This window comes from Schistocerca cancellata, unplaced genomic scaffold (genome assembly GCF_023864275.1).
Source record: "Schistocerca cancellata isolate TAMUIC-IGC-003103 unplaced genomic scaffold, iqSchCanc2.1 HiC_scaffold_818, whole genome shotgun sequence".
Lineage (NCBI taxonomy): Eukaryota > Metazoa > Arthropoda > Insecta > Orthoptera > Acrididae > Schistocerca > Schistocerca cancellata.
The window spans coordinates 64,876-83,514 of record NW_026046829.1 but is presented as its reverse complement, the minus strand read 5'-3'; the positions used below and the strand labels follow the sequence as shown (position 1 = coordinate 83,514).

At 49.9% G+C, this 18,639-nt stretch overlaps 1 protein-coding gene across 1 annotated transcript in view; it reads left to right on the top strand.

Moving 5' to 3' along the window:
- LOC126143525 (tubulin beta-3 chain-like) overlaps positions 1-18,639 on the top strand; it is a gene marked incomplete at its 3' end in the record, with an annotated part of 80,549 nt that overhangs the window by 14,819 nt on the left and 47,091 nt on the right. The window contains exon 2 of the mRNA XM_049915432.1: positions 15,187-15,295. Within this exon, the coding sequence (XP_049771389.1) occupies positions 15,187-15,295 (109 nt within the window). The remainder of the gene's footprint in view (positions 1-15,186; positions 15,296-18,639) is intronic.

Here is an 18,639-nt window from a genome sequence, read left to right as displayed (position 1 = left end):
CCTCCCTCCCTCCCTCCCTCCCTCCCTCCCTCCCTCCCTCCCTCTCCTGCGGCTCCCACACCTTCTCCTATGGGCGCTGCTCCCCCTCCCCAGCCGGAGAAGTGTCCCACTCCTTCGGTGTCTGCCGGTCAAAGACGCCTCTCCCATACGCCTCTCTTCTCCTTGCCCTCTTCTCCTTGCCCTCTTCTCCTTGCCCTCTTCTCCTTGCCCTCTTCTCCTTGCCCTCTTCTCCTTGCCCTCTTCTCCTTGCCCTCTTCTCCTTGCCCTCTTCTCCTTGCCCTCTTCTCCTTGCCCTCTTCTCCTTGCCCTCTTCTCCTTGCCCTCTTCTCCTTGCCCTCTTCTCCTTGCCCTCTTCTCCTTGCCCTCTTCTCCTTGCCCTCTTCTCCTTGCCCTCTTCTCCTTGCCCTCTTCTCCTTGCCCTCTTCTCCTTGCCCTCTTCTCCTTGCCCTCTTCTCCTTGCCCTCTTCTCCTTGCCCTCTTCTCCTTGCCCTCTTCTCCTTGCCCTCTTCTCCTTGCCCTCTTCTCCTTGCCCTCTTCTCCTTGCCCTCTTCTCCTTGCCCTCTTCTCCTTGCCCTCTTCTCCTTGCCCTCTTCTCCTTGCCCTCTTCTCCTTGCCCTCTTCTCCTTGCCCTCTTCTCCTTGCCCTCTTCTCCTTGCCCTCTTCTCCTTGCCCTCTTCTCCTTGCCCTCTTCTCCTTGCCCTCTTCTCCTTGCCCTCTTCTCCTTGCCCTCTTCTCCTTGCCCTCTTCTCCTTGCCCTCTTCTCCTTGCCCTCTTCTCCTTGCCCTCTTCTCCTTGCCCTCTTCTCCTTGCCCTCTTCTCCTTGCCCTCTTCTCCTTGCCCTCTTCTCCTTGCCCTCTTCTCCTTGCCCTCTTCTCCTTGCCCTCTTCTCCTTGCCCTCTTCTCCTTGCCCTCTTCTCCTTGCCCTCTTCTCCTTGCCCTCTTCTCCTTGCCCTCTTCTCCTTGCCCTCTTCTCCTTGCCCTCTTCTCCTTGCCCTCTTCTCCTTGCCCTCTTCTCCTTGCCCTCTTCTCCTTGCCCTCTTCTCCTTGCCCTCTTCTCCTTGCCCTCTTCTCCTTGCCCTCTTCTCCTTGCCCTCTTCTCCTTGCCCTCTTCTCCTTGCCCTCTTCTCCTTGCCCTCTTCTCCTTGCCCTCTTCTCCTTGCCCTCTTCTCCTTGCCCTCTTCTCCTTGCCCTCTTCTCCTTGCCCTCTTCTCCTTGCCCTCTTCTCCTTGCCCTCTTCTCCTTGCCCTCTTCTCCTTGCCCTCTTCTCCTTGCCCTCTTCTCCTTGCCCTCTTCTCCTTGCCCTCTTCTCCTTGCCCTCTTCTCCTTGCCCTCTTCTCCTTGCCCTCTTCTCCTTGCCCTCTTCTCCTTGCCCTCTTCTCCTTGCCCTCTTCTCCTTGCCCTCTTCTCCTTGCCCTCTTCTCCTTGCCCTCTTCTCCTTGCCCTCTTCTCCTTGCCCTCTTCTCCTTGCCCTCTTCTCCTTGCCCTCTTCTCCTTGCCCTCTTCTCCTTGCCCTCTTCTCCTTGCCCTCTTCTCCTTGCCCTCTTCTCCTTGCCCTCTTCTCCTTGCCCTCTTCTCCTTGCCCTCTTCTCCTTGCCCTCTTCTCCTTGCCCTCTTCTCCTTGCCCTCTTCTCCTTGCCCTCTTCTCCTTGCCCTCTTCTCCTTGCCCTCTTCTCCTTGCCCTCTTCTCCTTGCCCTCTTCTCCTTGCCCTCTTCTCCTTGCCCTCTTCTCCTTGCCCTCTTCTCCTTGCCCTCTTCTCCTTGCCCTCTTCTCCTTGCCCTCTTCTCCTTGCCCTCTTCTCCTTGCCCTCTTCTCCTTGCCCTCTTCTCCTTGCCCTCTTCTCCTTGCCCTCTTCTCCTTGCCCTCTTCTCCTTGCCCTCTTCTCCTTGCCCTCTTCTCCTTGCCCTCTTCTCCTTGCCCTCTTCTCCTTGCCCTCTTCTCCTTGCCCTCTTCTCCTTGCCCTCTTCTCCTTGCCCTCTTCTCCTTGCCCTCTTCTCCTTGCCCTCTTCTCCTTGCCCTCTTCTCCTTGCCCTCTTCTCCTTGCCCTCTTCTCCTTGCCCTCTTCTCCTTGCCCTCTTCTCCTTGCCCTCTTCTCCTTGCCCTCTTCTCCTTGCCCTCTTCTCCTTGCCCTCTTCTCCTTGCCCTCTTCTCCTTGCCCTCTTCTCCTTGCCCTCTTCTCCTTGCCCTCTTCTCCTTGCCCTCTTCTCCTTGCCCTCTTCTCCTTGCCCTCTTCTCCTTGCCCTCTTCTCCTTGCCCTCTTCTCCTTGCCCTCTTCTCCTTGCCCTCTTCTCCTTGCCCTCTTCTCCTTGCCCTCTTCTCCTTGCCCTCTTCTCCTTGCCCTCTTCTCCTTGCCCTCTTCTCCTTGCCCTCTTCTCCTTGCCCTCTTCTCCTTGCCCTCTTCTCCTTGCCCTCTTCTCCTTGCCCTCTTCTCCTTGCCCTCTTCTCCTTGCCCTCTTCTCCTTGCCCTCTTCTCCTTGCCCTCTTCTCCTTGCCCTCTTCTCCTTGCCCTCTTCTCCTTGCCCTCTTCTCCTTGCCCTCTTCTCCTTGCCCTCTTCTCCTTGCCCTCTTCTCCTTGCCCTCTTCTCCTTGCCCTCTTCTCCTTGCCCTCTTCTCCTTGCCCTCTTCTCCTTGCCCTCTTCTCCTTGCCCTCTTCTCCTTGCCCTCTTCTCCTTGCCCTCTTCTCCTTGCCCTCTTCTCCTTGCCCTCTTCTCCTTGCCCTCTTCTCCTTGCCCTCTTCTCCTTGCCCTCTTCTCCTTGCCCTCTTCTCCTTGCCCTCTTCTCCTTGCCCTCTTCTCCTTGCCCTCTTCTCCTTGCCCTCTTCTCCTTGCCCTCTTCTCCTTGCCCTCTTCTCCTTGCCCTCTTCTCCTTGCCCTCTTCTCCTTGCCCTCTTCTCCTTGCCCTCTTCTCCTTGCCCTCTTCTCCTTGCCCTCTTCTCCTTGCCCTCTTCTCCTTGCCCTCTTCTCCTTGCCCTCTTCTCCTTGCCCTCTTCTCCTTGCCCTCTTCTCCTTGCCCTCTTCTCCTTGCCCTCTTCTCCTTGCCCTCTTCTCCTTGCCCTCTTCTCCTTGCCCTCTTCTCCTTGCCCTCTTCTCCTTGCCCTCTTCTCCTTGCCCTCTTCTCCTTGCCCTCTTCTCCTTGCCCTCTTCTCCTTGCCCTCTTCTCCTTGCCCTCTTCTCCTTGCCCTCTTCTCCTTGCCCTCTTCTCCTTGCCCTCTTCTCCTTGCCCTCTTCTCCTTGCCTACTCTGGTCTCCGCCTCGGCGTTTGAGACAGTCTGTCCTCTTTCTCCCTCTCTTCTTTTTCCTCTTCTTCCTTCCTCCCTGTGCGTGCCTGAAGGCCGACCCACGCGTTCGCACGCATAGCCGGTGACGGGGTAACGCGTAAGTCCCCGCCCTGGGTAGACATGTAAGGCACGCGCGTACCTCCTGGTAAAGGCCAGGCCCGGGGAGGGGTGATTGCCTGAGCTGATACCTTCTGACCATGCCGATTGGTCCCTCCGTCTGTTTCTCGGGAGGTGTGACCTGAGGTGTAAACATTCACCTAAGGCGGGAGTGCCCTCTGAGAGGGTCCCCACAAGGAAGGAGCGCGCCATCGGAGACGCTGCCAATCATGGGGGATTCCTCCGCAATGGATTCTACTCCATCGCTTTCGACTTCTGCCCAAAAACGGAAACGTGACCAGCCACCAGTGACAAAAGTACTACCGCCTGCCCCACAGTTCCTCGTCGTTTCTCGATCTGAGGACGGAAAGGATTTTTCCTCTGTCAACCCTTTCGTTATCCAGAAGGGCGTAGATGCCATAGCCGGATCTGTCAAATCTTGTACCAGGTTGCGTAACGGTACCTTATTACTAGAAACTGAGAGTGCCTTTCAGGCACAAAAACTGCTTCGGGCCACACTCCTGTACACGTTCCCTGTCTGGGTGGAGGCCCACCGAACTTTGAATTCGTCTCGTGGTGTAGTCTATACTAGCTCCCTCGACGGATTGACGGACGAGGAGATTCAATCTTTCCTCGCTGAGCAGGGCGTGACGGCTGTCCATAGGGTCATGAAAAAGGTCAACAATGACCTTGTACCGACCTGGACACTTTTCTTGACCTTCGATAGTGTTAAGCTGCCATCGCGCATCAAGGCGGGCTACGAGGTTATTTCTGTTCGCCCCTATGTCCCGACACCTACGCGCTGCTACCAGTGTCAGCGTTTCAATCACACTCGACAGTCTTGTTCCAATGCGGCTAAATGTCACTTGTGGCAGGGATGCCCATGAGGGTGACGGTCCACTTCCGTCTCCTCGTTGTGTGAACTGTCAGGGTGACCATGCCGCATCCTCCCGCGTCTGTCCTGTCTATACGGAAGAACGCTGTATCCAAGAAATTCGGGTCAAAGAGAAAGTGTCCACCTCGGCTGCTCGCAAGCTACTGGCTAGTAGGAAGCCCGCGCTGCTCCCAGCGGGGAAATACAGTACTGTCCTCGCCTCTCCTCGGACTACCAGGGAGGTAGCAACCCAGACATGCGATCTGACCTTCAGCACCACGGTCGTCCGTTCGGCCAGTGCTAAGATCGCGCAGTCGACGTCTCCTCTTCCTCCCATCACCCCACAGACACCAGCCCCTTCATCAGCTTCTGCTAAGATGAAGACCCCGAAGTCAGATGCACGGGCCTTCAAGAAGGAACCATCCCGTGCAGACTTCCTACGTACCTCGACCTCCCAGCCTTCGACCGGTACTTCCACCAAACGTCCTTCCAAAAAGACTCATAGGAAGCACAGTTCTCCTTCTCCGCCACGGCTCATTTCTTCTCCTGCGCCACCCAGCGGTTGCTGCCCCAGGCCGTCATCCGTTTCGCCTGGCCGCACCGCTGGTAGCCGTACTTCTGGCCGTTCACCGGCGGAGGAAGCTCCCCCTCCCGGCCATCCTCCCGAGATGGCCGATGAACCTATAGACCCAATGGACGATGACTGTCCGCCTACTGATAGCGGCGGCAGTGCTCGCTCGAAGCCAGGCCCTCAGCGGCCTTCGAGGTGACACCTTCTTTCATCTTCCTTTTCTTCCGATGGCACTTATTCACTGGAATATTCGCAGCATTCGCTCCAACCGAGAGGACTTGAAGTTGCTGCTCCGCTTGCACCGTCCGCTCGTCGTAGCCCTCCAGGAAACGAAGCTACGCCCATGCGATCAAATTGCCTTGGCACACTACACCTCTGTGCGTTTTGACCTACCCCCTGTGGTAGGTATCCCAGCTCATGGAGGGGTTATGTTGCTGGTCCGGGATGATATTTACTACGATCCCATCACGTTGCACATCGGCCTGCAGGCAGTTGCCATCCGCATTACTCTCCCCACCTTTACGTTTTCTTTTTGTACCGTTTACACTCCGTCATCTGCCGTTACCAGGGCAGACATGATGCAACTTATTGCTCAGCTACCTGCACCATTTTTGTTAACTGGAGACTTCAATGCCCACCATCCCCTTTGGGGCTCTCCAGCATCCTGCCCGAGGGGCTCCTTGTTAGCAGACCTTTTCAACCAGCTCAATCTTGTCTGCCTCAATACTGGCGCCCCTACTTTTCTTTCGGACACATCTCACACCTATTCCCATTTAGACCTCTCTATATGTACTACCCAACTTGCACGCCGGTTTGAGTGGTATGCACTTTCTGATACATATTCGAGCGACCACGTCCCGTGTTATCCATCTCCTGCAGCATACCCCCTCCCCGTGCTCCTCTAGTTGGACCATCTCCAAGGCAGACTGGGGGCTCTTCTCTTTCAGGGCGACCTTTCAGGATCAAATCTTCACAAGCTGCGATCGTCAGGTCGCACACCTCACGGAAGTCATTCTCGCTGCTGCTGAATATTCCATCCCTCACCCTACTTCTTCTCCACGTCGCGTACCGGTCCCCTGGTGGACCGCAGCATGTAGAGACGCTTTACGTGCTCGTCGACGTGCTTTACGCACATTTAAACGCCACCCTACAGTGGCGAATTGTATCAATTATAAACGATTACGTGCTCAGTGTCGTCGTATTATCAAAGAAAGCAAGAAAGCCAGCTGGGCTGCTTTCACAAGCACCTTCAACAGTTTTACTCCTTCTTCTGTTGTCTGGGGTAGCCTGCGCCGGCTATCTGGCACTAAGGTCCACTCACCAGTTTCTGGCTTGAAGGTCGCGAATGACGGCCGCTTTTTCGCAGAGGTTTCGAGCTCCGCTCATTACCACCCTGCCTTCCTCCCCCGCAAACAGGCAGAGGAGGCTAGGCCACCTAACTTCCACTCCTCGAATTGTGAAAGTTATAATGCCCCATTCACCATGCGGGAACTCGAAAACGCACTTGGCCGATCACGGTCCTCCGCTCCAGGTCCTGATTCTATTCATATTCAGATGCTGAAGAACCTTTCTCCTGCGGGTAAAGGTTTTCTTCTTCGTACATACAATCGCATCTGGATTGAGGGACATGTTCCCGCATGCTGGCGCGAGTCTATTGTCCCGATTCCTAAGCCGGGGAAGGACAAGCACTTGCCTTCCAGTTATCGACCTATCTCGCTTACCAGCTGTGTCTGTAAAGTGATGGAGCGAATGGTTAACTCTCGATTGGTTTGGCTGCTCGAGTCTCGACGCCTACTTACCAATGTACAATGTGGATTTCGTAGGCGCCGCTCTGCTGTTGACCATCTGGTTACCTTGTCGACCTTCATTAAGAATAACTTCTTGCGGAAGCGCCCGACCGCGGCTGTGTTCTTTGATTTGGAGAAGGCTTAAGACACCTGTTGGAGGGCGGGCATTCTCCGCACCATGCATACATGGGGCCTTCGCGGTCGCCTCCCTCTTTTTATTCGTTCCTTTTTAATGGATCGACAGTTCAGGGTACGTGTGGGTTCTGTCCTGTCCGACACCTTTCGCCAGGAGAATGGGGTGCCATAGGGCTCAGTTTTGAGCGTCGCTCTCTTCGCCATCGCGATCAATCCAATAATGGATTGCCTCCCAGCTGATGTATCAGGCTCCCTTTTGGTGGACGATTTTACCATCTATTGCAGCGCGCAGTGTACACGTGTCCTGGAGCGCTGTCTTCAGCGTTCTCTTGACCGTCTTTCCTCCTGGAGTGTCGCCAATGGCTTCCGTTTTTCTACCGAGAAGACGGTCTGTATTAACTTCTGGCGCTACAAAGAGTTTCTCCCACCGTCCTTACGACTCGGTCCCATTGCTCTCCCAATCGTGGAGACAACCAAATTTTTAGGCCTTACATTTGACAGGAAACTTAGCTGGTCTCCACATGTCATATTTGGCCGCCCGTTGTACCCGTTCTTTAAATGTCCTCCGTTTTCTCAGTGGTATGTCGTTGGGAGCGGATCGAACCGTCCTACTTCGTCTATATCGGTCGATCGTCCGCTCCAAGCTGGATTATGGGAGCTTCGTATACTCCTCTGCACGGCCATCTATCTTACGCCGCCTCAACTCCATACAACATCGGGGTTTACGACTTGCGATCGGAGCATTTTATACTAGTCCCGTAGAGAGTCATGCTGACGCTGGCGAATTGCCACTCACCTACCGGCGCGATATACTGCTTTGTCGGTATGCCTGTCGGCTACTGTCAATGCCCGACCACCCGTCTTATCGTTCCTTTTTTGACGACTCTCTCGACCGTCAATACGGGTTGTATGTCTCTGCCCTGCTACCCCCTGGAGTTCGCTTTCGTCGCCTCCTTCAACACCTTAATTTTTCACTCCCTGCAACCTTTCGAGTGGGCGAGAGCCACACGCCACCTTGGCTCCAGGCTCAGGTCCGCGTTCACCTTGACCTCAACTCGCTCCCAAAAGAGGTTACCCCCGGTTCGGTCTACCACTCCCGTTTTTTGGAACTTCGTTCGAAGTTCATCAACATGACTTTCATTTATACAGATGGCTCTAAGACCAATGACGGGGTCGGGTGTTCCTTTATTGTCGGGGCACAAAGTTTCAAATACCGGCTCCATGGCCATTGTTTGGTCTTCACAGCTGAGCTCTTTGCGCTCTACCAGGCTGTTCTTTACATCTGCCGCCACCGACATACTGCTTATGTCATCTGCTCAGATTCCCTGAGCGCCATCCAGAGCCTCAGTGATCCGTACCTGGTTCACCCTTTCGTACACCGGATCCAAAGCTCTCTTCAGCAGCTGGTGGACGTCGGTTCTCCGGTTAGCTTTATGTGGGTTCCTGGCCATGTCGGTATCCCTGGGAACGAAGCTGCAGATGCCGCGGCCAAGGCTGCGGTCCTCCAGCCTCGGACAGCTTCTTGTTGTCCCTTCGTCCGATTTTAGCAGGGTCATTTGTCGGCGCATTTTATCGCTGTGGCATGCCGATTGGGCTGCACTTACAGACAACAAGCTTCGGGCCTTAAAACCTCTTCCCGTGGCTTGGACGTCCTCCTCACACCCTTCTCGGCGGGAGGAGGTAGTTTTGGCCCGGTTACGAATTGGACACTGCCGGTTCAGCCATCGCCATCTGCTGACGGCTGCGCCGGCGCCGTTCTTCCCATGTGGGCACTTGCTGATGGTTCGACACATTTTAATGTCCTGTCCAGATTTTAACACACTGCGCCTGGACCTTAAACTGCCAAGTACTTTCGATGACATTTTAGCGGATAACTCACGAGCAGCTGCTCGTGTTCTTCGTTTTATCAATTTGACAAACCTCTCTAAGGACATTTGATGATGCTGTTTTTTTAATCCTATGCCTGTCAGTCTGTCTTTTATCGTGTTTTCCCTTTTAGTTGTTGTCGTCAACTTGTGCCTCGCGGTGCATTCTTAGAGTAGTCAGGGCGCTAATGACCATTGAAGTTGTGCGCCCTAAAACCACAAAAAAAAAAGTTCTTGATCTTGCTGCAGCTGGCTCCTTTATGCCACATAGCCCTCCTCGATCTCAGCCTCAAAAGAAGAATAAACATAAGTCCCGGGACAAAGAGCCTCTGGTGTCACCAGAGGTCCCTTCCCCGACTTTACAACCGAATTCTGACCTGTCGTTCATGGATGTCGCCCCCTCCTTGTCGGTGACGGGTGGGGACCCGGCGGTATGACTGGCTTTAGCGTGTTCAGCCCCCATTTAAATCATCGTTCTGTAGTTCTCCAATGGAATTGTAATGGATACTATCGTCACCTTCTGGAATTGAAATCCCTTCTTTCGTCTTACTCTGCAGCTTGGGTGGTTCTCCAGGAATCTCATTTTACTGATTCTCACTTACAGACCCTCCGTGGGTTCCGTGTTTTCTGTCGAAATCGGGTCGGACCTCTGTGGGCTTCTGGAGGAGTTTGCACGTTGGTCCGTACAGACATTGCTAGCACGTGGATTCCTCTTCAAACTACATTGGAAGTGGTTGCTGTTAGGGTCCACCTAGACTCTGCGGTCACAGTTTTAAATCTTTACCTCCGTCCTGACAGGACTCTTACACCTGCTGCCTTAACTGCCCTTCAGCAACTTCCTCCTCCCTTCCTCCTCCTTGGGGGATTTTCATGCTCATCATCCCTTGTGGGGCAGTGCCTTTTCATCTAGACGAGGTCTTTTTATAGACCAGTTTACTGCAGACCACGACTTGTGCCTTCTTAATGATGGCTCCCCTACTCATTTCAGTGCCGGTCATGGTACCTTTTCTGTCATTTATCTTTCTCTTTCTTCTTCTCCCTCTCTCCTCCCTTCATTACACTGGTCGCCACACGAAGACCTTTGTGATAGCGACCATTTCCCGTTGATTATCTCGCTCCCTTCCCGCTCCCCGATGGACGGATTACCTCGTTGGTCTTTCCAACGCGCCGATTAGCCTCTACATACTGCACAGGTCGTTTTTTCTCCCTCTTTGTCGGGTTGTATTGATGACTTCCTACGTGACGTGTCTGATGCGATTGTTCGCGCTGCTAACCTTGCTGTCCCGCGCTCATCTGGACCTTCTCGTCGCCGGCAAGTCCCATGGTGGAGTACGGCCATTGCCATTGCCATCAGTGATCGCCGTCGAGCTTTGCAACACTTCAAGAGGCACCCATCCATAGCCAGCCTTACTACCTTTAAACGCCTCCACGCTATAGCCCGTTATTTAATCAGAGCAAGTGGATATGTTGGGAACGATTCGTTTCTTCCCTTGGTTCTACTGTCCCTCTGTCACGGGTATGGGCTACACTTCGCTCTCTCTCCAAGGTTGCCATCGGTAGTCCACCCTCCCAGGCCTTCACCTCCCAGATGGCCTTTGTACGGACCCATTAGTTCTTGCAGAACATCTTGCGACCCATTTTGCAGTGGCCTGAGCATCAGCCTCCTATCCAGCTGCTTTCCTTCACCAGAAACAGCGGGCTGAAGCTTCCACCTTATGTCTTACCCCTTGTGAGTCAGAATCTTAAAACGAACCTTTTACTGAATGGGAGTTTCTTTCTGCTCTATCTTCTTCTCATGATACGGCCCCTGGCCCAGATTCCATTCATAACCAACTGTTTCAACATCTCAGTGCTCCACAACGGCAACATCTTCTTCGGGTGTTTAACCGTATCTGGCTCTAGGGTGACTTCCCTTCTGAGTGGAGGGATAGCATTGTGGTTCCTGTCCTTAAGCCTGGTAAGAACCCCCTATCTGTTGACAGCTATCGGCCAATTAGTTTGACCAGTGTTGTTTGTAAGTTACTTGAACGGATAGTAGCCCGTCGGCTCAATTAGGTCCTGGAATATCGGGATCTATTGTCCCCTTACCAGTGTGGCTTTCAAGAGGGACAGTCTCCAATCGATCATTTCCTTCGCTTGGAATCCGCAGTTTGGCAGGCTTTTTCCCAGCGCTGCCATTTGGTTGCAGTGTTTTTTGACCTTCGCGAGGCCTATGACACGGCCTGGCGCCATCACATCTTACTTACCCTTCATCAGTGGGGTCTTCGGGGACCACTCCCGATTTTTATCCGCCAGTTCCTGATCCATCGGTCATTCAGTGTTCGAGTTTGTACTGTTTTTAGTTCTCCACGGACGCAGGAGACGGGCATCCCACAGGGATCTGTCTTGAGTGTCCTTTTCCTCATTGTTATCGATGGACTTATGGCTTCTGTCGGTCCTTTGGTCGCCCCTGCCCTGTATGTGGATGATTTCTGCAGCTGGGTTAGTTCCTCTTCGATGGCATCTGCAGAGCGGCAGCTCCAGGGAGCTATACGGCGTGCCTCTCCATGGACCCTCTCACATGGGTTTCAATTCTCTCCTTTAAAATCGCGGGTGGTCCACTTCTGTCGCTGTACTACGATCCACTCTGATACAGAGCTCTATCCGATGCCAAACGATTGCCTGTGGTCCCACAGTTTCGTTTCCTGGGTCTTCTTTTTGAAAACAAGCTTACTTAGCTGCCCCATATCAGACATCTGAAGGTAGGATGTTTTCGTAAACTCAATGTCCTTCGCTTCCTTGCCCACTCCTCTTGGGGTGTGGACCGTTCCCTCCTTCTGTCTTTATCGTGCTCTAGTTCTGTCTCGCTTGGACTATGGTTGTCAAGTTTATGGTTCAGCTGCTCCTTCCACACTGCATGTGCTGGATCCAGTCCACCATCGTGGTATCTGTTTGGCCACCGGTGCCTTCCCTACTAGCCCTGTTGATAGTCTCCTGGTTGAAGCTGGGATCCCCCCCCCCCTTTCTGTTCGGCGGTCCCATCTTCTGGTGTCTTATGCACTCGCTATCCGTTCCTCTCCCACTCATCCTTCCTATTCTATCCTGTTCCCAGACCATGGACGTCGCCCACCCGACTCCCGCCCTCGGGCGTGTTTACCGGTTGGGCTCCGCCTTGCGTCTCTTTGCCGTGATTTTCAGCTTCCTTCTTTGTCCTGCCTTCCTCGCTCCCTCCCCTCCACCCCCCCCCCCCCCTTGGTTAGTTCCTCGGCCTCGAATTTGGATGGATCTCCGCCGAGGTCCAAAAGATTCCATTCCCCCGGTGTTTTTCCGTTTCTTTTTCCGCCAAATTTTATGGGAGTTTCGGGATGCTGTTGTTTTTTACACTGATGGCTCTAAATCTGCTGATCATGTGAGGTATGCCTTCACGTCCTCTGTCGGAACGGAAAATCATCTGCTGCCACCTACATGTGGGTTGTTTACTGCGGAATTGATGACAATTTCCCAGGCCTTTACCTTCATTAAACAGTCCCAACACAACCGCGTTTTGTTACGTACGGACTCGATGAGTGGCCTTCTTGCTATTGACCAGTGTGTTTCGCGCCATCCCTTGGTCTCTGCCATCCATGACCATCTCGCTGATATTCACCGTGCTGCTTGTTCCATTGACTTCCTTTGGGTCCCTGGCCATGTGGGTATCCCAGGTAATGAGCTCGCTGATCGTTTGGCTGGGGGAGCAGTCACTTGCCCCCGTTTTCTGTAACCTCTCATGCAGCGGATTTACGGCTTCACATCAAATCCCACTTCGCACAGTCATGGGCCAATTCTTGGGAGGCTACTCCCCTGTCTAATAAACTTCGTGCGATTTAGGTGACACCAGGCCCGTGGCGTTCTTCCTTTCGCCTCTCCCGAAAGGACTCGACCACACTGTGTCGTCTCTGCATTGGCCATACCAGGCTGACCCATGGTTTTCTTTTGCGTGATGAGCCACCCACACTTTGTGGTTGTGGACCCTTTCAGTCAGTAGCCCACATTTTGGTTGAATGCCCCCTTCTTTGGCTCTGCGTGCTAAGTCCAGACTCCCCCACACTTTACCTTTGATGTTGGCTGACGATTCCTGGATGGTCTCTCTGGTTCTCGGTTTCCTTCGGGAAAGTGGTTTTTATTCTCAGTTTTAAGGTTTTTAATCTCTCTGGTATTGGGGCAGGGCGGTGAGTGTTTGGGTGTCTCCCACTGTAAGCAGTGTTCGGAGATTCCCGATTCACCTCCCTGACCGAAATCCTCTTTTCTTCCCCTTTTACTCTGGTTTTACCTTTTTTAAGGATTGGTTAGTCTCCTTTTCCCATACGTACTTCTACATTCCAGCGGTTGTACCTTTTAAGTCACAGGTGGTCTTGCCTATGATGCTTCAGCATAGCGTTGGGTTCGTTCTCTTGCTGACTTTCCTCGTTTTGTTTTTACCATTGACAACATGACTGCCCCTTTACGATTTTAGCCTTTTCCCTTTTATTGTTCTGACTTTCCTGAGATGTCACATTGGCGGAATGGACCACATTTGAAACAAGGGACTGATGACCTTGCTGTTTGATCCCTTAAACCTCAACCAACCAACCAACCGACCGATTCCTTTCTTCCCCCTCACCTTTTTGTGCTCTTAGCCCCCCTTGTGCAAGATGCTAAGTGGTTTTTCTCTTTTCTTTTACCTGTTTTGGTACAACTACTGTCATGACGCTTTAAACTCTGACTTGCTTATTTAGTTTTAGCAGCCTAGTCACCATTGTTTTCGATTCTTACCTATGAAATGTTTCTCTCGTAGTGAGGAGGGACGGGTGGCCCCGTTGTTTAGCCCCTTAAACCACAACCATCGACAACAACATTGTACCGTCAAAGGGAAAGTGTATCATCTCGACTGAGGATATTATGCGTGACATGACTCAGACTTGGGTTATAGTAGCATTGTTTGTAAAGGCATTTGCTGATTAGATCCATAAGTTAGTTTTATGTGGGATCGGTTCAAAGTACTTGGTTTCTAGACCATTTCCTGAAACCCGAGTCTTGGGTTGTCAGTGTGCACGCACGAAGATACGCTGTAAAATAGGAATCAGTCAGGAAAATGCTTTATACTGGCTTTCATTCGCGGAGCTCCATCTGAATGCGGCTTCGGGAAACGTAATTCTCATTGATCAGAAGGTGTTTTCCAGCAGCTACGACGATCGAAGAATAGTTTACAGACCGCTACGGACTAGACATCGTGAAGAATACGTAGGAACGACAAGGAGTTGGTGGCTATCTGTCTCAAGCTAGGGATGGGTTTCTGGGAAGGTGCTAAGAGTGATTCAGAATTGAGGGAACTGTAGAAAAATATATTGACGTAATTGATACTGTCTTCAATGGAAATACTAAACAGTGAACGAGAATTCACATTACGAGATCATCATTGTCTTTTTGCATAAACCACATTCGTTCGGCAACAGCTGTCCAACATGGGCATTAACGTTATGGACTCTCAACGACACTAGCTGCCGATTCGAATCGCATGGAGAAACTGTGTGCTGAGGTATCTTAATCACTGTCAGATAACTAAGATACCAATTGGCTACAGCTAATGCCCATTGAGACTGCATTCTTGAAGCCTGGGATGAAGTAGACATCTATGACTATCCTCCAAAAACAATGCAAAAGATATCTTCTAATATTTACTCACCTTGAATTTCCACTCCCACCTCTTTCTCTTACACTCTCGTCTCACTTGCCTGTCACTCCATACTCCGAAGATTAATAAAAAAATGTAATGTCTGCCTCAAGTCTCACTTTTTTCCTTACTATCCTCTATCAATCCTACCGGTACCTATGAAATAGTTCTTTTAAATCCCCATGTGGTTACTGATTCTTCGTTCTGAAAATATCCTTTCCGTTCCCATTCTCTCTCTCCCCTCTAAGTTAAAAGACACTGTGACATACTTTCCTAAACGATCTTTTATTCATGTCTTTTATTTTGCTCTTCTACCCTCCAGCCTGTTCCTTGCTCATTCAATCGTAATGATTTTGCTACAGATCTTTCTTGACGTTCACCATCTGAGAACAGAACAGAGTGGGAGGAGGGTAGAAAATAGTGATACTCGATATACCCTCTACCACACAACGTCTAGAGACTTAATGAGTACCTCTGTAGGTGTAGAGGTGCTCTTACGTGTCTCGTGAGAAATTTCTGCTCAGCAGAAGGCGCGCCGATGAAAGTTTAGACACTGATGCAATGATGGAAACTAATTATTATTTCAGTCTAATTTGGTGGGGGGAATTGACTGACAAATGTACTAGCAACTTTCCACGTGTTTGACATCGTGATGCAGCTATCGAAATAACTGTGCTTCCTCTCTTCATTGGCAACGTAACTGAGTTAAATTACTGTATGGGCCTGTATCGACAGTTCCTCTACAGGTGCAAACAAGGGCCAAATGACGAACACAGTCTCTAGTCTCTGTTCTCCGCCACGTACCACTCCATGGCCTGCAAATTATATACATAGATGTGAAAGTGTAAATGCGGTAAAATCACACTGTTACTTATGACAATTTTTACAGTGTGACGTGTTTTGCCCGTATTTCAGTTCTGGGAAACAATATCTGAAGAGCATGGCATAGACTCCAATGGTGTCTACGTCGGTAACTCCGACCTGCAGCTGGAGCGCATCACTGTTTACTACAATGAGGCCTCAGGTGAGTTTTTGAATTTTTTAGCAGCCGATACCAGGTATAGCACAATGAAAATTATAAATTCTTCGATGTAACGAGGGGGCAGCATGTGTAGGGATATATCAGTAACTCCAGGGTTTCAGAATACATACGGAAAATATCAACTTCAGTGGATAGAGAATCTCTCGAAGGTTTTAGCACGCCCTACAGGGGCTCAATGAGGGCACTGTTTGTGACGTGGAACCATCAATACGTGCATGAAATTGACGTCGGTGGTGCTTTTGCTGGAAAGGCGAAAAGACGGCAAATCACTTTGCTTATCTGCAGGCGAGATCTAATTAGATGTGGCAGTATAGAGCTGATTCAGGGTGACAATTATTGAACTATATGAAAAAAAATTAGAAACTACGGCATGCACACTTTATTCAACGTATACGTGTCACTACAGATATTCGGATCTAAGGTGTTATATGTCCGATATGCCTGCCATCATTGGCGATGATGCGGCTCAGACGAATAGCGAAATTCTGCATGACCCGCTGACGTGTCGGAACATCGATGCTGTCGATGACCGACCTCCTGAATGAATGACTGTTTTCAGCTCAGTAAAGGTTTCGGAATTATTGCTGCACATCTTGTGTTGAATACAATCCCACAAAAAGAAGTCACTTGTGTTCAGATCCGGAGCATATGGCGGCCAATCTAGGCCCATGCCAGTGGCCTCTGGGTACCCCAGAGCCAGACTGCGGTGCCCAAAGTGCTCCTCCAGGACATCAAACACTCTACTGCTTTGATGGGGTCAAGCTCAGTCTTGCACGATCCACATCTTGTCGAAATCAGGATCACTTTGTGTAATGGGGACGAAATCATCTTGTAAAACCTTCACGTACCGTTCGGTAGTCGCCGTGCCATCAAGAAATATCGCACAGATTATTCCGTGACTGGACATTGCACACCACACAGGCACCCGTTAAAGGTAAAGAGACTTCCCAATCGCGAAATGCGGATTCAGTCCCCCAGATGAGCCAATTTTGCTTATTGACGAACCCATCCAAATGAAAGTGGGCTTCGTCTCTAAACCAGACCATCCTAATTCCCATCATGCCCCATGTACAATCGTGCAGTTTTAACGTCCTGACGTAAACTGTTCAGAAGTTATGACGATTGCATTTCATATAGTTCAATAAATGACATCCTGCATTTGTCTAAATGTGCTGACAGGCCTGCCTGCTGTATCCTCTAGAGTCCTGATTGTTGTTCCAAGGGCCGGCCGGAGTGGCCGAGCGGTTAAAGGCGCTACAGTCTGGAACCGCACAACCGCTACGGTCGCAGGTTCGAATCCTGCCTCGGGCATGGATGTGTGTGATGTCCTTAGGTTAGTTAGGTTTAAGTAGTTCTAAGTTCTAGGGGACTTACGACCACAGCAGTTGAGCCCCATAGTGCTCAGAGCCATTTGTTGTTCCAAGGTTTGATTTTATTGAAGCTGATATTCACAAGCGATAAGGACACAAATAAGACAAAAATAAGGAGGAGAAATTTTATTTTCATTTTTCCATACTTTTAAGGTTTTTTCAGTTGGTATCATAGATCGAAGATCGCTGTGGATGGAGACATCTGTATGAAGTTTCAACTGCGTAAGAATGAATGAGGAAATGAGGTCAAGACACTAAACAATGAGTAAAATGATTAATGAATCATGTGATACCCGCGGCCTAAGTTAATACAAAGAAATACATATGAGCGTTAAAACAAAATTTTTAACATATAAAATAATCCTATTTTTGAAACTTCCTGGCAGATTAAAGCTGGGTGCCGGACCGAGACTCGAACTCGGGACCTTTGCCTTTCGCGGGCAAGTGCTCTAGCTCTAGGATTCTGTGAATCCTATTTTTGTCTGAAAAACGTAACATAGGTTCAAATTCAATTCTTGTGAAAAAGAAAAAACAATTTCTTTCAGACGTAAAGCACAGGAACATTTGACACGTGCTACATCGTACAAACTTTAGACCTCTACAACCCTCTAATCAGCATTTTAATCTATTTTCCTGTATGTTGTTCATCTGAGGCATGTGCTTAGCATTTGATACCCTGAATGGCAGAGATGGTAAAGTTTTTGGTGCTCTTGCACGTTTTGCTGGTAGACCTTCATCACCACCACCCTCATCATAATCATCGATTGAGTCTGATCTTTGCTCTTGCTGACAAACTGTAGAAAATAAGACTTTGTGCAAACAGCAAGCTTGAAAGCTTAATATTGCATGATGTCCGTTCTCATAAATTTATTACTTTGCGTTGCTTGGCTATATTCTAGCCAAACTGCTGCAACAGCAAAATCTATGAAGTTGTGGATCACGTGTACTGTCCATTTGTCAGTTCCGCTTGTCATTGGGTATTTTCCCTCCAATATCAAGGTTGTCAGGTACTAGAATTTTTCCAGACTCGATATCTTTACCCTTTCTTGGTATATCAAAAAGTAGTATACCGTTAGATGTAGATAGCACAGCGTTCTTAAAGCCAACTGGGTGAGGTTTGACCCTTACATACTGTCTCTTTCTTACTTGACCTTTAAACTGTATCATCTGCCCATCTATACGTGCATGAATTGGTCGGGTATGATTTCGAAATGCGTTTCTTAGTCGGTCAAGGAGTTGTCGTATCTTCGAATAACTGCCAATTTGTTTGATTTCCTCTGATACAGCATTATCATTAACTAGTTTGAGATTATTTCTTACCAGGTAAAACATGTCCCTGATAATTGTATCTGCAATCAATGGATGTGTTCTCCTTTCCCAAGACATTCTCAATCTAGGGAACCCCAGTAATGCAATCAGCATACTAACCACTCAAAACTTTAATTCTGCTCCAGTACCGTTCATTGACTCTACTGTTAGTGTAACATGACGTAAATTTATTTAATAAGCCATATCATCAAATAATCTTTGGTCAATATATTGCGTGAAATATTCAAATGGTGACTTCACAGTTGGAATTTCAGGTGATGCAAATTCTGGTACTTCAGGATTAAACCTAGAAATTAAAGTAAAATAACGTAGTCTTTTCAAACTATACGTTAAATATGACATAAAAATTTGTATCTAGCAACTAATTACTCTGTCATGTCTCTCCATTTTGCACCTCTGTTGAATCTCACTCAAAGGTACTCCATTGTTATCTGATTCGGATGATGACTCATCAGCTGCTGGAGTTAGTGATCTGACAGCTATATCACGCTCATCTTCAGACAAATCAAAGTGAGAAATATTTGGATCTTCGACTGCCAAAAGTTCATCAGTTAGGTCTACAGCAAGGAAAATTGGGATTACTGGGTTCATTATTTTCATTAAAGTAACACAATAAATACCCAATAT